Below are 17,797 nucleotides of genomic sequence, written 5' to 3' on the forward strand. Positions count from 1 at the left end.
TTAATGGCTGGGCCTCAGGGGGCCATAGCACGAACGCTAACTAATCAGAATGGCTCCTTAGAATCCCTCAGCAAGTCACTGTCTTCATAACACCTACTGCAGGGCAGCACTCTTCATGCACTTCCCATCCACATAAAGGGATATAACCAAGAAACCTTGGTCCAGAATGCTTTGCTCTAACATGACTCTCCCATTCTTTCCAGATTATTTTAAAACTTGCTCCTGCTTTATCCTTATCTGAGTCTGGTGTCTCAAACATCTCCATCCAAGAGGATATTGCATCTCCACGCTCAAGCTACTGGTGCGTGTGTAAGCACTCTTCACTCTTGCTGTAAAGATCATGTTCTGTAAAATGTTATAAATCATGGCTGAGAGATCCAACTTTTTTTTTCTTCTACTGCCCTCCCTTGGAGCTAGGGGGCAGCACTTTTCATGTAAACTCTAAAGCATGTAACAGGATGTCCATCCAGGAAAACATGACTGAACTAGAACCACAAACAGGTGGTAGTTATGGCAGTGTGTTGACTACAGATATTTCTATCAGCCTCTCTATAATTGATGTGTATTACCCTGTATACTATAGGCATCAACCATTAACTTAATGACTGTTTTGGTGTATAGATCATACCACTGCAGTCTCACTGCTCAATTCTCTGCCACATAGGAGTCAAATCAAGGTTTATACAACTGTAGGCACACCTCCATGCTTGCAATATGCCCATACTTCCTGTAAAGATCTAACATTTACTTTTTTACTGCAAATTCTGGTTTAACTTGGAATGTACTATCTCCTGCACTGCTAATGGCTTGCTAAAGCAATTATGTTCAATTTACAAACTAGGCTAAAGGTACATTACAGTAGCTAAAAAATGCAGTTTGGTATAGAGGGCATTCCTTTGCAGTCTCACTGCTCAATTATTTCACTTAGGAGTTAAACCGCTTTGTTTATGCAGCCCTAATCACTCCTCCCTACATGTGACTTGCACAGCCTTCTTTAACACTTCCTGTAAAGCCTCATCTAATATTTACACTTCCTCTTTTGCAAATTCTGTAAAACTTGGAATTTATCTTCTACTATATTGGCTTGCTAGGCCTTGCAGGGGCCCCTGTGTGGTTAAAGTTCTCCTCACAGAGCAGCAGAGTTTTTTATAAATTTTTTTAGTAAGTTGCATTTGATTTAACATGAAATCACTGTTTTAATGCAGGCTGTCAGTTACAACCAAGGGAGGTATGGCTAGGGCTGTATAAAAGTGATTTAACTCCTAAATGACAGAATTGAGCAGTGAGACTGCAGAGCCATGGTCTATACACCAAGCTAAAGTTGTCTTGGTGACTATAGTGTCCCTGTGACTACAACAAAGACTCGAGCACATTACAGACCTCAAATACAAGCTCCAGACTTCTGTAACCTAGTATATTAAAGGGACCCTACAGTCACCCAGACCACTTCAGCTCAATGAAGTGGTCTGGGTGCCAGGTCCCTCAGGTTTTAACCCTTCAGATGAAAACATAGCAGTTTCAGAGAAACTGCTACGTTAACATTTGAGGATAAGCCAGCCTCTAGTGGCTGTCTTCCGGATGTCTCCATCGTGCAGTGCATCCATAGGAAAGCATTGAGAAATGCTTTGCTCTTGACAGCTTGAATGCGCATGCAGCACTTGCCGCGCATGCGGCTTAGTTGATGTCATCAGAGGGAGCTGATGGCGGGGGAGAGGTCACCGGTGCTGGAATAAGGGAAGCTGCTGAAGGGGTTTTATACAAAGTGTCCCTTTTACACTTGGTATAAAACTGCAATGTTTACATTGCAGCTCTTAGTACTAGATGGCTTCCTGGTTTGAAACAGATCTCTGGTCCAGTATCTGACGCTGGATGTCCTCACGCTTTGCATGAGGACATCCAGTGTAAATTTTTATATATATCTTTTTTTTTTCTCTCGTAGGAAAGCATTGATTTAATGCTTTCTTATGGGGAGGTGTAATGCTTGGTTGTCAGAGGGGGAGCTTTGACTAAACACCAATGTAAAGGATTTTAACCTCTTACTGAGGAGCGAAGGTGCCAGGAATACGGCTTTGTATTCCTGGCACTATAGTATCCCTTTAGATCTACCCACAATAAAAACATGCATGCAGTTATTTTCATTGGGTATAGCTTAAACTGTTTTACTCCAAACAGCCCTGTGCTCATTCCCACTACTCCTGTGTGGCAGCAGCTACAGTATAGATAAATTAAAACGCTTAGAACAAAATCCAAAAGTAAAAATTTGGATTTAGTTATCTTTGCTTTCTGGGCAATGGTGTGTTGCTTCAATAAATAGTTGGGCAGAACATCCCAGCCACTACTAAATACTGATTTGCCAGGACAGCTGTCTAAGTGACTTCTCCTTGCCCCAATACAGACTTTGCTGGAAGCTGTCAGATTCCCTCAGCCAATGAGCCTGCCCTGCACAGATACCTGACTCTGTGGAGGCAAGGCCTCAAACCATTCTAAAAGCTTACAAAATGGTGAAGGGCACTCCTGCACCTTAATGACCATAGTGCTTGGTGTGTTCCGTTACATATTGCAGAAGACAGGAGTGCATGGCTTAGGTTCATGTTAAATTAATGGGATACTGTCTTCTGCAGAGTCAGGTATTAAACATTGCTGTCTAGTCATTCTCATTACTATGAAAGATGCATTGTTCATGGTAGTAATCCAACCAGGCATTCGTATAAAACCCTATGTTCTCCAGACAGGATAATATCACATGAACCTTCTCTGAAATGTATCTTTTATGTTTAGCTATTGCAATCTCTCATGGCTGGCCTGTTCTTAAATAAAACCTGTTTGGAAACCCTGTAGTGTTATCTAAACTAGAATCTAGATATTGGGACAGAATGACTAAAGCTGACCTCTTCCAATTAGACTTCCATCTGAGGGGTGGCATTGTCTTTCCCATGGTATTGTACATAGGAGTCTATAGTGACTGGAAAAGGCTAATACTCTCATGATGCATCTATAGGTATTCATTTTTCTCCATGCCTTCCTCATACAATCTGTCAATATTGCGTCACTTGGTAGAGAATTCTTTAAAAATCACTCAGTAGATCTAGGTTGGGTTGATGTAGTACAGAACTCCACTCATGGCTCACTTTAACATCTTGTCTAGTTTACCAGATCTACTAAAGATGCGTCAAGAGATCTCTGCTGCTGTTGGCTTTCTTCTTGAGATTCTGCATCAGAAGAAGCGATGGACTCATCTCCAGCTGGAAGTCCTGGGATCAAGCCTGTTGTGTAATCTTAGTGAGCGATACAATGGACACTGGTACCCAGAGCATCCCAGCAGAGGTCAAGCATACAGGTGAATAGACTGCATAATGCTAAAGCTATCACTAGTAATCTGGCCTTGACATGGAGGTAGAACACCTATAGTGACCTAACAGCTGTACTGTAGCTTTTGTCCTGGGTGGGATCTCTGTTCCTGAATAAACTTTTCAGTATCTACATTTCCTGCAAACTGCGCAAGAATTGAAGTGTGTATGTCTTATAATTAGAGAAGCATTTCCATAGACCAAAAGTCTTCACGTTGGATGCAAAGGGGTTTATTTTTTATTAAATCCAGTAGTACAAGTGACTAAAGCATCAATCTGGAATTTTATTCACATGAAAATGTCAGTCTATAGGGAGACTGTTGGCTTCCTACACCTCAGCACAGAGGGAGGACAGGCAGCCTCTTCTAAGCTAAGAACTAACTCTTGGATAGGTAGGCGCCATAAATCTTGGTAAGTGTTCTTATTTTCCTATATTCATATCCAAATTAAGAAGCCAAACTTAGAGTTGTAGGTTTGTGTAATCTAGTCAACATGTGGCATTGGACAACTGTCCATGAGTCATCTTGCCATGATTAACCTTGCGTAAAGTTTATTAAAGTCTGAAGCCCGATTCTAAACATGTTCTACCATTGGATCTATTGCTTCTGGTAAAGGTTTTTTTCTCCAGTATTCATGCCAACACTACTGCTTGCTTTCATTGGCCTATTGTATAGCTAATGCATTTTCCAACAAAGATGAATCCACCACATGGGTTTTATTTTAGTAAAAGTAAAAACTTGTGCAAAAATCCTCAAACTGCAAAGTTGCACTTGCCCAATAAATATATGGATTAGCCTTACATAATTTTGCCTGAAAATGTCACTGATCAGCATTCAAATACGCATTTTCCTATGCACATTCCAGACACTCTCATCCACACAAACTTCTCCTTAAACAGGTGTATCCGCATTAATGCCCAGCAAGCTGTGGATGAGTCCCTCCTGATGGCATGTGAACACAGTGGCATTGAATACTCAAAGCTTGGTCTTCCGGAGGAACTGACTATCTGGGTTGATCCATATGAAGTCTGTGCAAGGTGAGTTCTTTGGAATGTCAATTGCCCTAAAAAAAGTCTTTACCCCTGGCACCTAAGCAAACTTTTAAGTGTTGTTGTTAGAATAAAACTTGCTTTTACTAATCTTAGACTGCCCATAAAAATTACATCTGATGGCAAAATGCATCATAAGACTCTCCTAGGGAATCCACTTGTGTTGAACACCTGATCAACTTTGTGAACTTAACTGGCTGTATTTCTTAGGTACAGGGAAAACTCAAAGTACTTCACAATAGCCATGTTTTCTAAGGAAATCATAGAATTGGCAGCACCATCTCCCACTGAAAACGAAACATCAGGCTACTCATCAGGCAGTGTCTCTCCTGAGCCTTCATCAGAGGATGAGTTCATTGTTGAAGATACAGATGTAAAAAGTTCAAATTATGAAGATGCTGAGTCAACTGACACTGAACATTCAGATTCCGATCTGATCCAGAATGCCGAGGAAATGCCTGTTAACACTGAGACTGGTTTGATGGTTGATACTTGGCAATCGGCAGTCTGGTCCTGTGATGAAGAATCTCTAATAGAAGGTTCAAGGTTCATGTCTTCATGGAAGGACAATGCAGAATTACAAGGAATCTCTTCTGCCTCCTTGGACAGCCTCAGTATGTAGGAGTCCCAATGACCTACACTGGACTGTCAAACTAGACTTGGTTATATAAAACACTGTTGCACTTAGTTCTATTTGCTAATGTCAACCCTTGAGTCATTTACATTGGCACTACTCACTGAAAAGGCCAGGTATGTGGATTTTGTTAAGTGAATTTATTGGCTTGAAAGTTCACATACTAAACCAATGTAAGGAGCAAACTTTTTAACAAAATGTAGAGTTCCAGGGTGGTAAGCTTTGATTGCAGAGACTCCAGTTATAAGCTAACTGGAAAATTTTCTAATCTCAGTCTCTGGCAAACAACTTGGATCAGCAGGCATTCTGAAGGTACCACCCTAGCACTGTATTAATGGGTAATACCAGACTTGTGCTAAAACTCTTGAAATTACACCTTGTATTGGGTTCTCATGCATAACCCTTGGTGGCTGCATGTTTGCCTTGGCAAGGTGTAAATTGAAGAGATTTGTGCATAACTGGTTTGAACCTAAGTTTTAACTTCAAATAGATTTAAAATGTATCAACTAGAACCTCCCCCCCTAAGATTAATATGGACTATAGTCTAGTTCTGATCCAAACAGTGAACTTTTAAAATGTTTCTAATTTTTTTTAACCACTGGCCTACTTTTCAGTTTAGGTTTTTGCACTTTTCCCTTTCATCTTGCTTAAATCTGCTGCATTTTATTACTTCAGGTTAATGGCTAGCTGCAGAGATTTAAGAATTGTTTAAAACCGCAGACTGAAACATGCACCTATTTTGCTCTCAACTCCCAAGTTCCTGTAAAGACCTGATTTTATGTAGGGTTTCTTCAGGAGCCGGGTTTAAACCTGGTGCAATTTTATTATATGCATTTTAACATACAATCTGCCTGGATTCTGTTAATGCATGGTCACGCTAGCTTCAGACTCTTGTTATAAGAGTCATTGGCTGAGGGGCTGTACTTCTCTATCCTGCCTCTCAAAGCTGGTCAACCCCTTGGTTACAATGTCCAAATCAGTCTTAAAAGAAAACAATACAACCATTTGGCCTGGTACAGCTCTTGCCAAATCACTTCTTCCTGGCTTCAACTTGCCCTAGTGTTGCATGCAAACTTGCTCTAGCTGCGAAGAGTTGAGTTGGATAGATCTGTGCAGTTTAAGTTCTAGTTGTTTCAAAACCTGTTCTAGGCTTTTATTGAATTTTTGTCTTGGTTTTTATTTTAGATGGATTGTATCTGCTAATCATAAATGGGTTACTAGTATCTTGTGACACTTGAAAGTCCCTACTACATGTGTCAGACTAGGGAAGTCAATTTCCCATAATGGCAGCCCTGACTCACTGTCAGAGACGTAGCACCAGCTTATCTGCTGTGTCCTCAAGACACTTGTCTACTCATTCCCATGTTTTAAATCTAAAAGTGGTTCCAAATGTGGCCAAATATGGCAACTTGATCTAGACAACACTTACTATCTGTAATGCTTGTATAATGTTGCTCCGTGCAATGTAACTAGATAGTCTGTGTATTGTCATACCTACTGCAGATTAAATCTTTAAATGCGAACTGTCTGGTCTGTCTAGTTAATTGCACCAAGACTTGGTGTTCTGGTCTCTCCAATTTATAAGAACTGTTCTATGGACAAATGTAAGGTCTGTTCCTAGTGACGAAACATTCCGGGTCACAGGTTGAAGGAACAGTAGTGGTCCTATTGCTTACTGATTCTATGGGAAAGGACTATGCATTCCCAAAGTCTCTGCCAAAGCTTGTCGGGTTCACTTAACTGTCTTGAAAGTAATCAAACTAAATTGTTAACCAGTAGACTAGGATTTTACTGGCCTATTCTGGTTTCATATCATGTAAACACAAGTTAGATTATAAATAGTATTTCAATCAATGAGAAACTGTGTCTGGAAACTCTAAGATTACTACTTTTTCCTAAATATACTTACTATGCACATGCTGCCTGCTAAAAGCATGATCACAAAACAAACATCTGACTGAACCTAGCATGTGGATAGGGAACCTTGGTAAAATACTGCCCCTCGATCACTGCTGTGAGTGACTAACACCTATGAGTCTATGGGGTAAGAAGGCAGAATTTCTTGCCAATGTATTCACTTTTTACTAGTGACTTTGGTCAAGCCTAGCATCAGAAGAATCTCTTATGGTACCACTTCATGCCCCAGTGCTGGTTCTTTCAGCCTTGTTCTTTAACCTTGCTTAAGCATTTGCTGGGTTTCCCATAATTTATCCACTAGACAGCAAGTTTTGGTGAACTTGACCAAAAGTACATAATTTTAGGCAAAACATGCCAGTGGAGAAACTCTACCACTATATAGCTGGGTTACTTCAATTTAGTGACAGGTCTGTATCCATATCACTCATCACACCTTGAACAGATCAAAGGGAAAGTATGGGCTTACTTTGCATAGCAGTGAAGTTGAAGTGTGGTAATTGCAGCATTAAAGAACACTTTCTGGTGTGACCAGACCTGCTGGAAGCAGGGCACTTGGGTGGTATGGATTTGTTTGCCTGAGACTTCAACATTCTCACTCATCAGACCAGGTAAGCATTGGCAGGAAGGCTGTGAGTGTCACAACATCTGAAAACATTGTAAGGGATGCAGATATTCCCAGACACTCAGCCTTACCATCTGCTTAAGGTTGAAGAATACTCCAATATCTCTACAAACACTAGTCATTTTAGGCATGTGAATAGTGGTTTTATAACATCTTTCAAATGTGTGAGGAACCCACAAGGAGTTTGTTGGGGAAGATGCATAAAATATCAATGCTTTCAGCTCCTAGAAACCTAAGCATAACTTATGCTTGTTGAGCTTATCGTGACAGATATGCTAGTTTTCCGTGTCAGACCTGAACACACAGGAATTGGTATGAGATGGAATAGGTGTTCAAATTAGAAATGACTTGGTTTTTGGGCCCCTGGGTTACACAGGGTAAAGCTGTTAATATTTCACTAAATAGAAATAGCCAGGCTATACGGGTAGAATTTCACCATTGGCTTGTTATGCCTAAAACTTAGCAATTTTGGCTCAATTCACTAAAATTTGCAGCCTGGGGGAGAAATGATGGGGAAACCCAGCAAAAGCATAAAGCAAGGTTAATAATGGACAGAACCTGCACTGGGGCATGAAATGGTACCATAAGACAGCAGCACACATGCATCAGTCTTTTGATGACCAGCACTTATATCAAGGGCATGTGTAGATCCCTAGGACACTGTACATGTGTCAGACTGGGGAGCAGATTGTGCAGAAGCTGCTCAGTGTATGTAACTGAACACCTAGCGCCCAACTGGGTACCTTACGTTGACGAGTGCTCCACTAGACTCCACAAACTGCCGCAGCTTGGTTGGGGTCTCTCAATCTTCTGCCTACTCTGGGCCCAAGACAAGGGACCAGCTTCTAGAAAGTAGACCTCTCCTAAATCCAGAGAGCAGGGACAAGCTCTTACAGGAGATTACTCTGGTTAGTATAGTGATTGCCATCCACAGAGTGTAGGTAGTTCTCCAATCCCCCAAACATGAGCCAAAACTTCAAGAAGGGTAGTTTTTATGAGCGCAAAGGCATTTCTTTTATACACATTCCCCACAAGGTTACCACCCTTGTGGAACAAAGGACACTGCAAACCAATCAAAACAAGACACTTTTATGTCTGACACTCCCACATACAGCGCACAAGCCCTCCCCTCTGGATTTAATTAAAGCAGCTAATACAATAACCTAATTATCCACAGGCAGAAAAACACTTTTTCCCCAAAGTCCAGAAACCCCCCCCAAAACCTAAAATATCCCCATAAACTTTACATCCGTGGATAGCCAAATCAGAGCAAAAGTTTTGTGTAAGTCTCTTTTGACCGCACGCATGATTTCATGCCCAAAACGGTTCCAGAGAATTTGGCTCTGCGCCCGGTTTCAATGTTAAATTCCGTTCAAATAGACAAACTACAACCGTTTGTGCAAATGTTAAAGTGCCATTTGAATTGTCGAACAGCGTTCGACTCCAGTCGAAGTTCTGAGAAGGTAAAGTTTCAGCAGTGTTCATGCTGTCGCGTGTTCAACTTAAGTTCCATGAACTCGATGACAAACACAGCTGAACTTGTTCAACTGCATTAAAATGGCTGCCACGACGTGTTTGTGTCAAAGGGCGCCCACTCCGGCTCTATCCGAAGTGCCATTTTAAAAGTGCAGATCCTTTCCCCATATGATTTAAAGGGACTGAAACAGTGTATTAAATCCCCATAAGCCAAAATAGAGCTTTTAGGCCATACATCCCAGGGGCCATAGTCACAGGGCAAGCAGGCCTCTCCAAATCCCAGTGATGAAGGTACTTTTGTCACAGTGTACAATAAAAATGGCCATCTTAATGATTCCTAATGACCTTATCCTGGTAACTGTCAGATTCCCTTTAGCTTGGGCTATGCCTTCACTATCATACCACTGATGCCATACTTGAGTAAGGAAGCCAGGGTCCCGTATTAGAGTAAGCGGTTAAACAATTATGGATGGTTTGACACTTTCTAGCCCATGGGCACCCCTGTTTTTTGCCATTCTGCATGCTTCTCTCTATTAGCATACTAACTTCAGACCTTATTCAATGGATGACCACCTGTCTTGTGCTAGGTGAGTGTAATGAATTGCTCACTGTACAATTTTATTTTTTTTATATATAAAAGCAAGGGAACAGATGGGCACAAAATCAGAGCTGTCGTGAGAAAGTTGACCGTGTGTATAAAATTTAAATAAAAACCTTGACAGATCTGTGAAAGCAGCATATAGTGTTGTGCTAAGATAATTAATTAATCTAGAGCAGTGATATGACCTGGAAATAGAAGATAACAATACAACCCAATTGGAATGTAAACAGAGTTTATGTAACAGGAAAGAGCCGATAGAATGTCTCATGACTGGTAGCAAGGTTAGATTAAGTTCCTGTCTGTTATGGTTTTATGAGAGTACAGAGTGGCTTATCTTAATATAAACACATGCTGTATGTATACATACACACCTTGGGTTAGCCATTGCCTATATACATAATGCAACCACTATAACTGTATAGTATTGCAGGAAGGACGGTCCTAAGAGTTTGAAATGCCTGTAGTGTTCAGTGCTTTCCTAAATAAAAATTCTTACAGCCCTCCCTGCGCCTTAAATTGACTAAAATACACTTCAGAAGAACAAAATAAACGCAAAGATGGTATTAACAAAACAAAAACAAACCCTGAGGCTCCTACATAATTGCTAAACTTGTATATTATGTAAACTACGCCTTTAACCCCTTAAGGACCAAACTTCTAGAATAAAAGGGAATCATGACATGTCAAAGGGGTTAAACTAACCAGACGCACCATGACAAGGTGGTGGAGTGGTAGAACAGACAAACTTGAGGACCATGCTTCCTCTGGTCATCTTAGGGAAGGGGTATTATTTGGGTCAGAGGGATTGAGCACCAGGTCCAATATATATATATATATATATATATATATATATAATATATATATAATCTCAGCCTGTACATAGCTAATTCTGAGGGTCCCTTCCCACCCTTACAATAACTCTGTTATGTAATGGAGTCAGGAATCAGATTCATCACTTAATACTGATACTTATTTTAGGTAAATATACAGGGGGTGTGGCTAACAGCTGCGCAAGATGGCTGCATAAATCTGTGCTCTGGCTACATACAAGACGACTTTGGAGTCATCGAATACCTTCTGGGTGACTATAATCTGAAGTTGTCGCAAGGCTGACAAGATACATTTCTTTTGCCCCAGCCGCGCTGACTGATTCACAAGAGGGTGGAGCCTTCTCAGAAGACTGCAACCCTGCATCAGAAACAGAGTGCTCTGAAGACAACTTACCACAACATCCATACAAGAGGCAGTGGACTCTCTTTCCTCCAAGCTAATTGTCACATGGTCATCTCACATGGAACTCTTGAGGAAAGATATCCAGGACCTGGGCGCACGAACGTCCCATGCAGCACAGAAAATGCTGGAATTTGCGTCAGCCCCCAATGATCTCAAAAATCATGTTGAAAGACTAAAACAGCAAATCACCTTGCTGGACGTGGAGGATCGCTCCTGCCGCAACAACTTGCAGATAAGAGGCATACCAGAATCAGTAGATACAGCAGACCTCCCCACATATATCCACGACCTGCTCAAAACTTTAGCGCCGGACATTCCTGCAGACATGCTGCTACTAGACCGGGTCCACTGTGTCCCCCAAGCCTAAATATCTCGCTGCCGCTGTACCACGGGACGTCCTCTTGAGAGTGCATTAGTACCATGTTAAAGAGCTTATAATGAAAAATAGCCGCACGAGAGAACTGCTGGATGAATACGCTGCAATCAAGATCTTCACAGATCTCTCTGCCGCAACACTGAGACGACGATGCTCATTCTAACCAGTACTAGAGACATTGAAAGCAAACAACATGACGTATAGGTGGGGTTTTCCAACAAAGCTTTTAGTCCTAAGAAATGACGGCATCACACCCATACAAACCCCTAAGGAAGGACTGACCACCTTGAAAATGTAAGAGTACCTCCAGGCTCTGCCTGACTGACTCCGAACCGAAGAATTAATCTGGAATGGTCAACGACTGGGAGATGATAGCCCCGTACAGTGCACACAGCCGGACTGTTCACAACCTCCAAGCTGTTCACAAACTCCAAGCTGTTTACACATCACAGTACATGCCACAGTTAGTTGCAAACCTGGCGGGTGATTTAAGTTCACATGCTGAACCTTACAGCAACTTCCCCACTCCAACTTATTTACCAATCGTCTCAAGACCCAAACACTTCCAATGAGGAGTACCCTAACATAAAGTGTAGGCAATTCTACCTCCATCATAGGGAGCCCGAGTTCTGTTGAGGCCCTAGCTTACCGCACTGGGCACCCGACAACAACACTGCAATAAATAGTAATAATAATATGGGGACAGCAAAAACATGTTAATGAAAAAAGATTACCGTATATACTCGAGTATAAGCCGACCTTAATATAAGCCGAGGCCCCTAATTTTACCCCAAAAAACTGGGAAAACTTATTGACTCGAGTATAAGACTAGGGTGGGAAATGCAGCAGCTACTGGTAAATTTCTAAATAAAATTAGATCCTAAAAAAATGATATTAACTGAATATTTATTTACAGTGTGTGTATATAATGAATGCAGTGTGTATATGAATGCAGTGTGTGTGTATGCAGTGTGTGTATGAGTGCAGTGTGTATATAATGAATGGAGTGCAGTGTGTGTATGAATGCAGTGTGTATGTATGAGTGCAGTGTGTATGTATGAGTGCAGTGTGTGTGTGTATGAATGCAGTGTGTATATAATGAATGCAGTGCAGTGTGTGTATGAGTGCAGTGTATGAATGCAGTGTGTATGAGTGCAGTGTGTGTGTATAAGTGCAGTGTGTATGCAGTGTGTGTATAATGAATGCAGTGCAGTGTGTATATGAGTGAAGTGTGTATATGAGTGCAGTGTGTATGAATGCAGTGTGCATTTAATGAATGCAGTGCAGTGTGTGTATGTGTGAGTGCAGTGTGTGTGTGTGTGTGTGCAGTGTGTGTGTGTGAGTGCAGAGCATTGGTGGGGGGTGGGCATTTTATTAATTATTATTTAATTATTATTTTAATTTTTTTTTTTAATGTTATTCTATTTTTTTAGGTAATAATTTTTTTTATGTTATTATTATTTTAATTTTTTTTTCTTATTATTATTTGTTTTATTATTAATAATTGTATTTTTTCGTCCCCCCTCCCTGCCTGTTAGCTGGCCAGGGAGGGGGGCTCTCACTCCCTGGTGGTCCAGTGGATGGGGCTGTAGGAGGGGGCTGTCAGAAAGCTATAACTTACCTTCACAGCAGCTCCTGTCAGCTCCCTTCTCTCTTCTCCGGTGTGTGCAGCTCCCAGGTCAGCTCCCTCTGCAACTCTCGCGGCCGCGCGGAGCGTTGCCACGGTAACCCGTGGCAATGCTCTGACCCCGCGGCTCTCGCGAGAGTTGCAGAGGGAGCTGACCTGGGAGCTGCACGCACCGGAGAAGAGAGAAGGGAGCTGACAGGAGCTGCTGTGAAGGTAAGTTACAGCTTCCTGACAGCCCCCGGTCCATGTCTGTATTATGGCAATGTAAATTGCCATAATACAGACAACTGACTCGAGTATAAGACGAGTGGGGTTTTTTTCAGCACAAAAAATGTGCTGAAAAACTCGTCTTATACTCGAGTATATACGGTAAATGGGTACACGTTATTTAGGAAGGATAGGAAAAACAAGAAGGGTGGTGGGGTATGTTTGTATGTCAACCATGAGTTAAAGTCAAATCTTAGGCATGTGGAGTGTGACGAGGAAAATGTGGAAGCTTTATGGGTAGATATCTGCTTGGGGCAAACAAGAGAAATACGTTATTGGTTGGGATATGTTATAAACCACCAAATGTAAATATTAATGAGGAAGAACTGCTGTTAGAGCAAATTGGTAAAGCTACAAATCGGGGTAACACGTTAATTATTGGCGATTTTAATTACCCGGACATGAATTGGGATAGAGGGACTAGTACTTCAGCAAAGGGAATCCGGTAATCCGTTTTTTGAATGTGTTAATTGACACATTTATGTCACAACTGGTACAAGGACCAACTAGAAAGGATGCTTGTCTGGATCTCGTTATAACAAACAATGTTAATCTTTTAACCAACATTCAAGTAGGGGAGCATTTGGGAAATAGTGATCACAATATGGTCACTTTTGAAATAAACTCAAAAAAGCAAAAGCACGTGGGGTATATTAAAACGTATAATTTAAAAAAAGCCAATTTTAATAAGATTAGGGCAGCTCTACAACATATCAACTGGCATAAACTCCTTAGTGATAAAAACACTGAGGATAAATGGAAACTATTCAAACAAATATTAGAAAGGTACATTTCACAGTATGTACCATTGGGTAATAAATATAAAAGAAACAAATTAAAACCAATGTGGCTTAGTAGAGAAGTAAAACAAGAGATTAAAAATAAGAAAAGGGCTTTTAAAGCATTTAAATCGGACAAATCAGAAGCATCCTATATAAGTTATAAGGAAGCCAATAATACTTGCAAAAAGGCAATTAAAGTGGCTAAACTAGAAAATGAGAAATTGATAGCCAAAGAATGCAAAACCAACCCCAAATTTTTTTTCAAGTACATTAATTCTAAAAAAACAAAAAATGTAGGTACACTGAAAGCAGAGATGGGTCTGTTAGTCAATGAAGACCAGGAAAAGGCAGAAATTTTAAATAACTTTTTTTCTTCAGTATTTATTAATGAGGATCCTATGGCAAGAGATATGCAAATGATTGCTGCAACAAACTTGCAGATAACTTGTGATTGGATAACTCGAGACAAGGTGCTACAGCTATTAAAGAAAAGTAATGTAAATAAAGCTCCGGGGCCTGATGGTATCCACCCACGAGTACTTAAGGAGCTAAGTGGGGAAATAAGTGAACCTCTGTATTTAATTTTTCAAGATTCTTTTGTTTCAGGTATTGTACCGGAGGATTGGAGGAAGGCAGATGTTGTTCCTATATTTAAAAAGGGTTCAAAATCCTTGCCTGGAAATTATAGACCTGTGAGCTTAACTTCTGTGACTGGGAAATTATTTGAACGGCTATTAAGGGGTAATATTCAGGAATTCATTGGGAAGAACTGTGTTATTAGCAATAATCAGCATGGTTTTATGAAACATAGATCATGTCAAACTAACCTAATTGCATTCTACGAAGAAGTAAGTAGAAATATAGATCAGGGTGTTGCAGTGGATGTGATCTACTTGGATTTTGCCAAGGCATTTGATACGGTTCCTCACAATAGGTTAGTCTTCAAACTAAAAGAAATTGGTCTAGATGAATATTCTTGTTCTTGGGTAGAACATTGGCTTAAGGATAGAGTACAATGAATTGTCATGAATGGTAAATTTTCAAGCTGGACAAAAGTGGTAAGTGGTGTCCCTCAGGGTTCTGTTTTGGGACCGCTTCTATAACATATTTATAAATGATCTTGAAATGGGCATTGAAAGCCATGTATCAGTGTTTGCAGATGACACAAAACTTTGTAAAGTAATAAAATGTGAGCAGGATATTGCCTTGCTGCAGAGGGATTTGGATAGATTGGGGGACTGGGCACTAAAATGGCAGATGAAATTTAATGTAGAAAAATGCAAAGTTATGCACTTCGGGGTTAAGAATGCACAAGCAATTTACACCCTAAATGGTAGTGAACTAGGGATAACCACACACGAGAAGGATTTGGGAATTGTTATAGACAATAAATTAGGTAGCAATATGCAATGTCAATCTGCCGTTGCTAAGGCCAGTAAAGGTTTTGTTATGTATAAATAGGGGCATAAATTCTCAAGATGAAAATATAATTTTGCCTCTTTATAAATCACTGGTAAGACCACACCTTGAATATGCTGTGCAATTTTGGGCACCTGTTCTAAAGAAAGATATCATGGCACTAGAAAAAGTCCAGAGACGAGCTACAAAATTGATAAAAGGAATGGAGCATTTTAGTTATGAAGAAAGATTAAAAAATTTAAATCTCTTTAGTTTGGAAAAATGGCGCCTGAGAGGGGATATGATAACATTATACAAATATATTTGGGGCCAGTACAAACCATTATCTGGAAATCTATTCATAAACAGGGCTATACATAGGACACAAGGTCACACATTAAGGCTGAAAGAAAGGAGATTTCATCTAAGGCAAAGAAAAGTTTTTTTTACAGTAAGAGCAATAAGGATATGGAATTCTTTGCCTGAAGAGGTGGTTTTGTCAGAGTCTATACAGATGTTTAAACTGCAATTGGATAAATACTTGCAAAAACACAACATACAGGGAGGGATATCATTTCTAATTAGTGGGGTAATAGCTGATTGATCCAATGAGACATCTGACTGATATTTTGGGGTCAAGAAGGAATTTTTTCCTAGTTTGTCGCAAAATTGGAAGCGCTTCAGACTGGGTTTTTTGCCTTCTTTTGGATCAACAGCAAAAGCATATGTGAGGAAGGCTGAACTTGATGGACGCAAGTCTCTTTTCAGCTTTGTAACTATGTTACTATGTAACTATGTAACTATGACTCGTGACTGCGAAACTGCAGACATATTTTACAACAAACATGACCTCAGACACCTCAGCCTCTACCCAATGGCTAACACACAAGGCTGTGGTACGTGGCCTCTTTCTCAGTCAAGCATCTCACAAAAAGCGAACTATTGTGGCGCAACAACTATCACTACTGAGAGTGCTATGAGATGCAACCACAAAACACTACATAGCACCTTCAACTCATTTACAGGACACAATAGACTAATTGAACAGATCCCTAAATTAACTGCATATGGCAAAAACAGCAAGACTTTTGCAGAAATTTAAAATCAGAGAATATGCTCATAGCAATAAGGCTGGCAAACTCCTAGCCTCTTGACTACACCAACAACAGGCATCCTCAAAAATACCATACATCCAAAAACCATATGGCACAAAAATCTATAATCCCCAACACATTACAGAAGATCTAGTGCAATGCTACACCGCACTATATAACCTTAAGGTTGACAAACACACATCAATTTCAGAATTTTATTCCAGAATTGACCTCGCCACACTTACGGCTGACCAAAAAACACTCTTACAATCTCTGATCACTATAGACAAAATCCTTAAAACCATAGCCACTTTGCCCCCAGGAAAGTCACCCGGCCATGCCGGCTTAACCAATCACTACTATAAAACATTTTCAACCATTCTAGCACCACACTTCTATGTGAGCCTGCAAAATCAAATTAAAACTATTTTAACCAGCTGGACTACCAAATACATATCATGGTCAGGCCGCATGGCCGCTGTGAAGATGGTGATACTACCTAAATATCAGTATCTCTTTTGGTACCTCCCACTTAGGATCCCAACCCATTTCTTCACAGAATCGCAACAAGGCCATTAATAAAACTATCTGGGTGGACAAAAGGTCACGGGTTTCCGCATCCATCCTCCACCGGTGCTTTACCAAGGTAGGGATGAGCCTACCAAACGTAAAACGCTACTACATAGCAGCCAACATCAGCCAGTTTGCGACGGCCCAGACCCAACAAACAGCCCCACAATGGGTGGGCATAGAATCGGTGATAGCGCAAGGGCACCTATTTACCTCCCTGATGTGGCTCCCCACTCATCTCTGACCAAAAAAGGTATCCATGCTCCCCACGACTACACTAACACTACAGATATGGAATGCGCACAGACATAAATACTGTTCACACAGCTTATACTCCCCGGCAATGCCCATCAATCGCAACCCTTGAATCGGCAATTCATTCAAGCCTGGCAGCGACACCTAAAGGTTCAAACTCTCTGACAAAGCCTGGGCCACACTACTAGCTTCCCACCAAAAAATCTTACACTATGCACCAATCATGTTGAACTGATTAGGAAAATATTGTATGGATGGTACTTAGTACTAACACGTTTGCACCACATGAATCCTAGCATCTCAAACAAGTGCTGGAGATGCCAGGAGGGACTCGGAGACATGCTTCATATTTGGTGGACCTGTCCAAAACGAACAGCCTTCTGGGGAAATATAGCAGACTTGACCCACCTAGCAACGGGGATACGCATGCCGCACACCCCAGAAACTTTTTTTATTACAAAATTACCCCCCAAAATTACCCAAAGACGCACTTTGTGCCATATCAACATGGCAGCGCTGACAATTCTAAGCAGGAACTGTAGAAACAATG

General features: G+C 40.8%; 1 protein-coding gene across 1 annotated transcript; it reads left to right on the plus strand.

The window, feature by feature from the left end:
- Nucleotides 1-207: 207 nt before the first annotated feature.
- On the plus strand, nucleotides 208-5,344 carry LOC134577363 (protein BTG3-like). The gene is made up of 4 exons (XM_063436067.1): nucleotides 208-301; nucleotides 3,146-3,337; nucleotides 4,246-4,383; nucleotides 4,606-5,344. Exons 2-4 carry the CDS (start codon nucleotides 3,165-3,167, stop codon nucleotides 5,015-5,017), a joined length of 723 nt encoding a protein of 240 aa, XP_063292137.1. The 5' UTR covers nucleotides 208-301; nucleotides 3,146-3,164; the 3' UTR covers nucleotides 5,018-5,344.
- The last annotated feature ends 12,453 nt before the right edge of the window (nucleotides 5,345-17,797 follow it).

Source organism: Pelobates fuscus, chromosome 11 (genome assembly GCF_036172605.1).
Source record: "Pelobates fuscus isolate aPelFus1 chromosome 11, aPelFus1.pri, whole genome shotgun sequence".
NCBI classification, from domain to species: domain Eukaryota; kingdom Metazoa; phylum Chordata; class Amphibia; order Anura; family Pelobatidae; genus Pelobates; species Pelobates fuscus.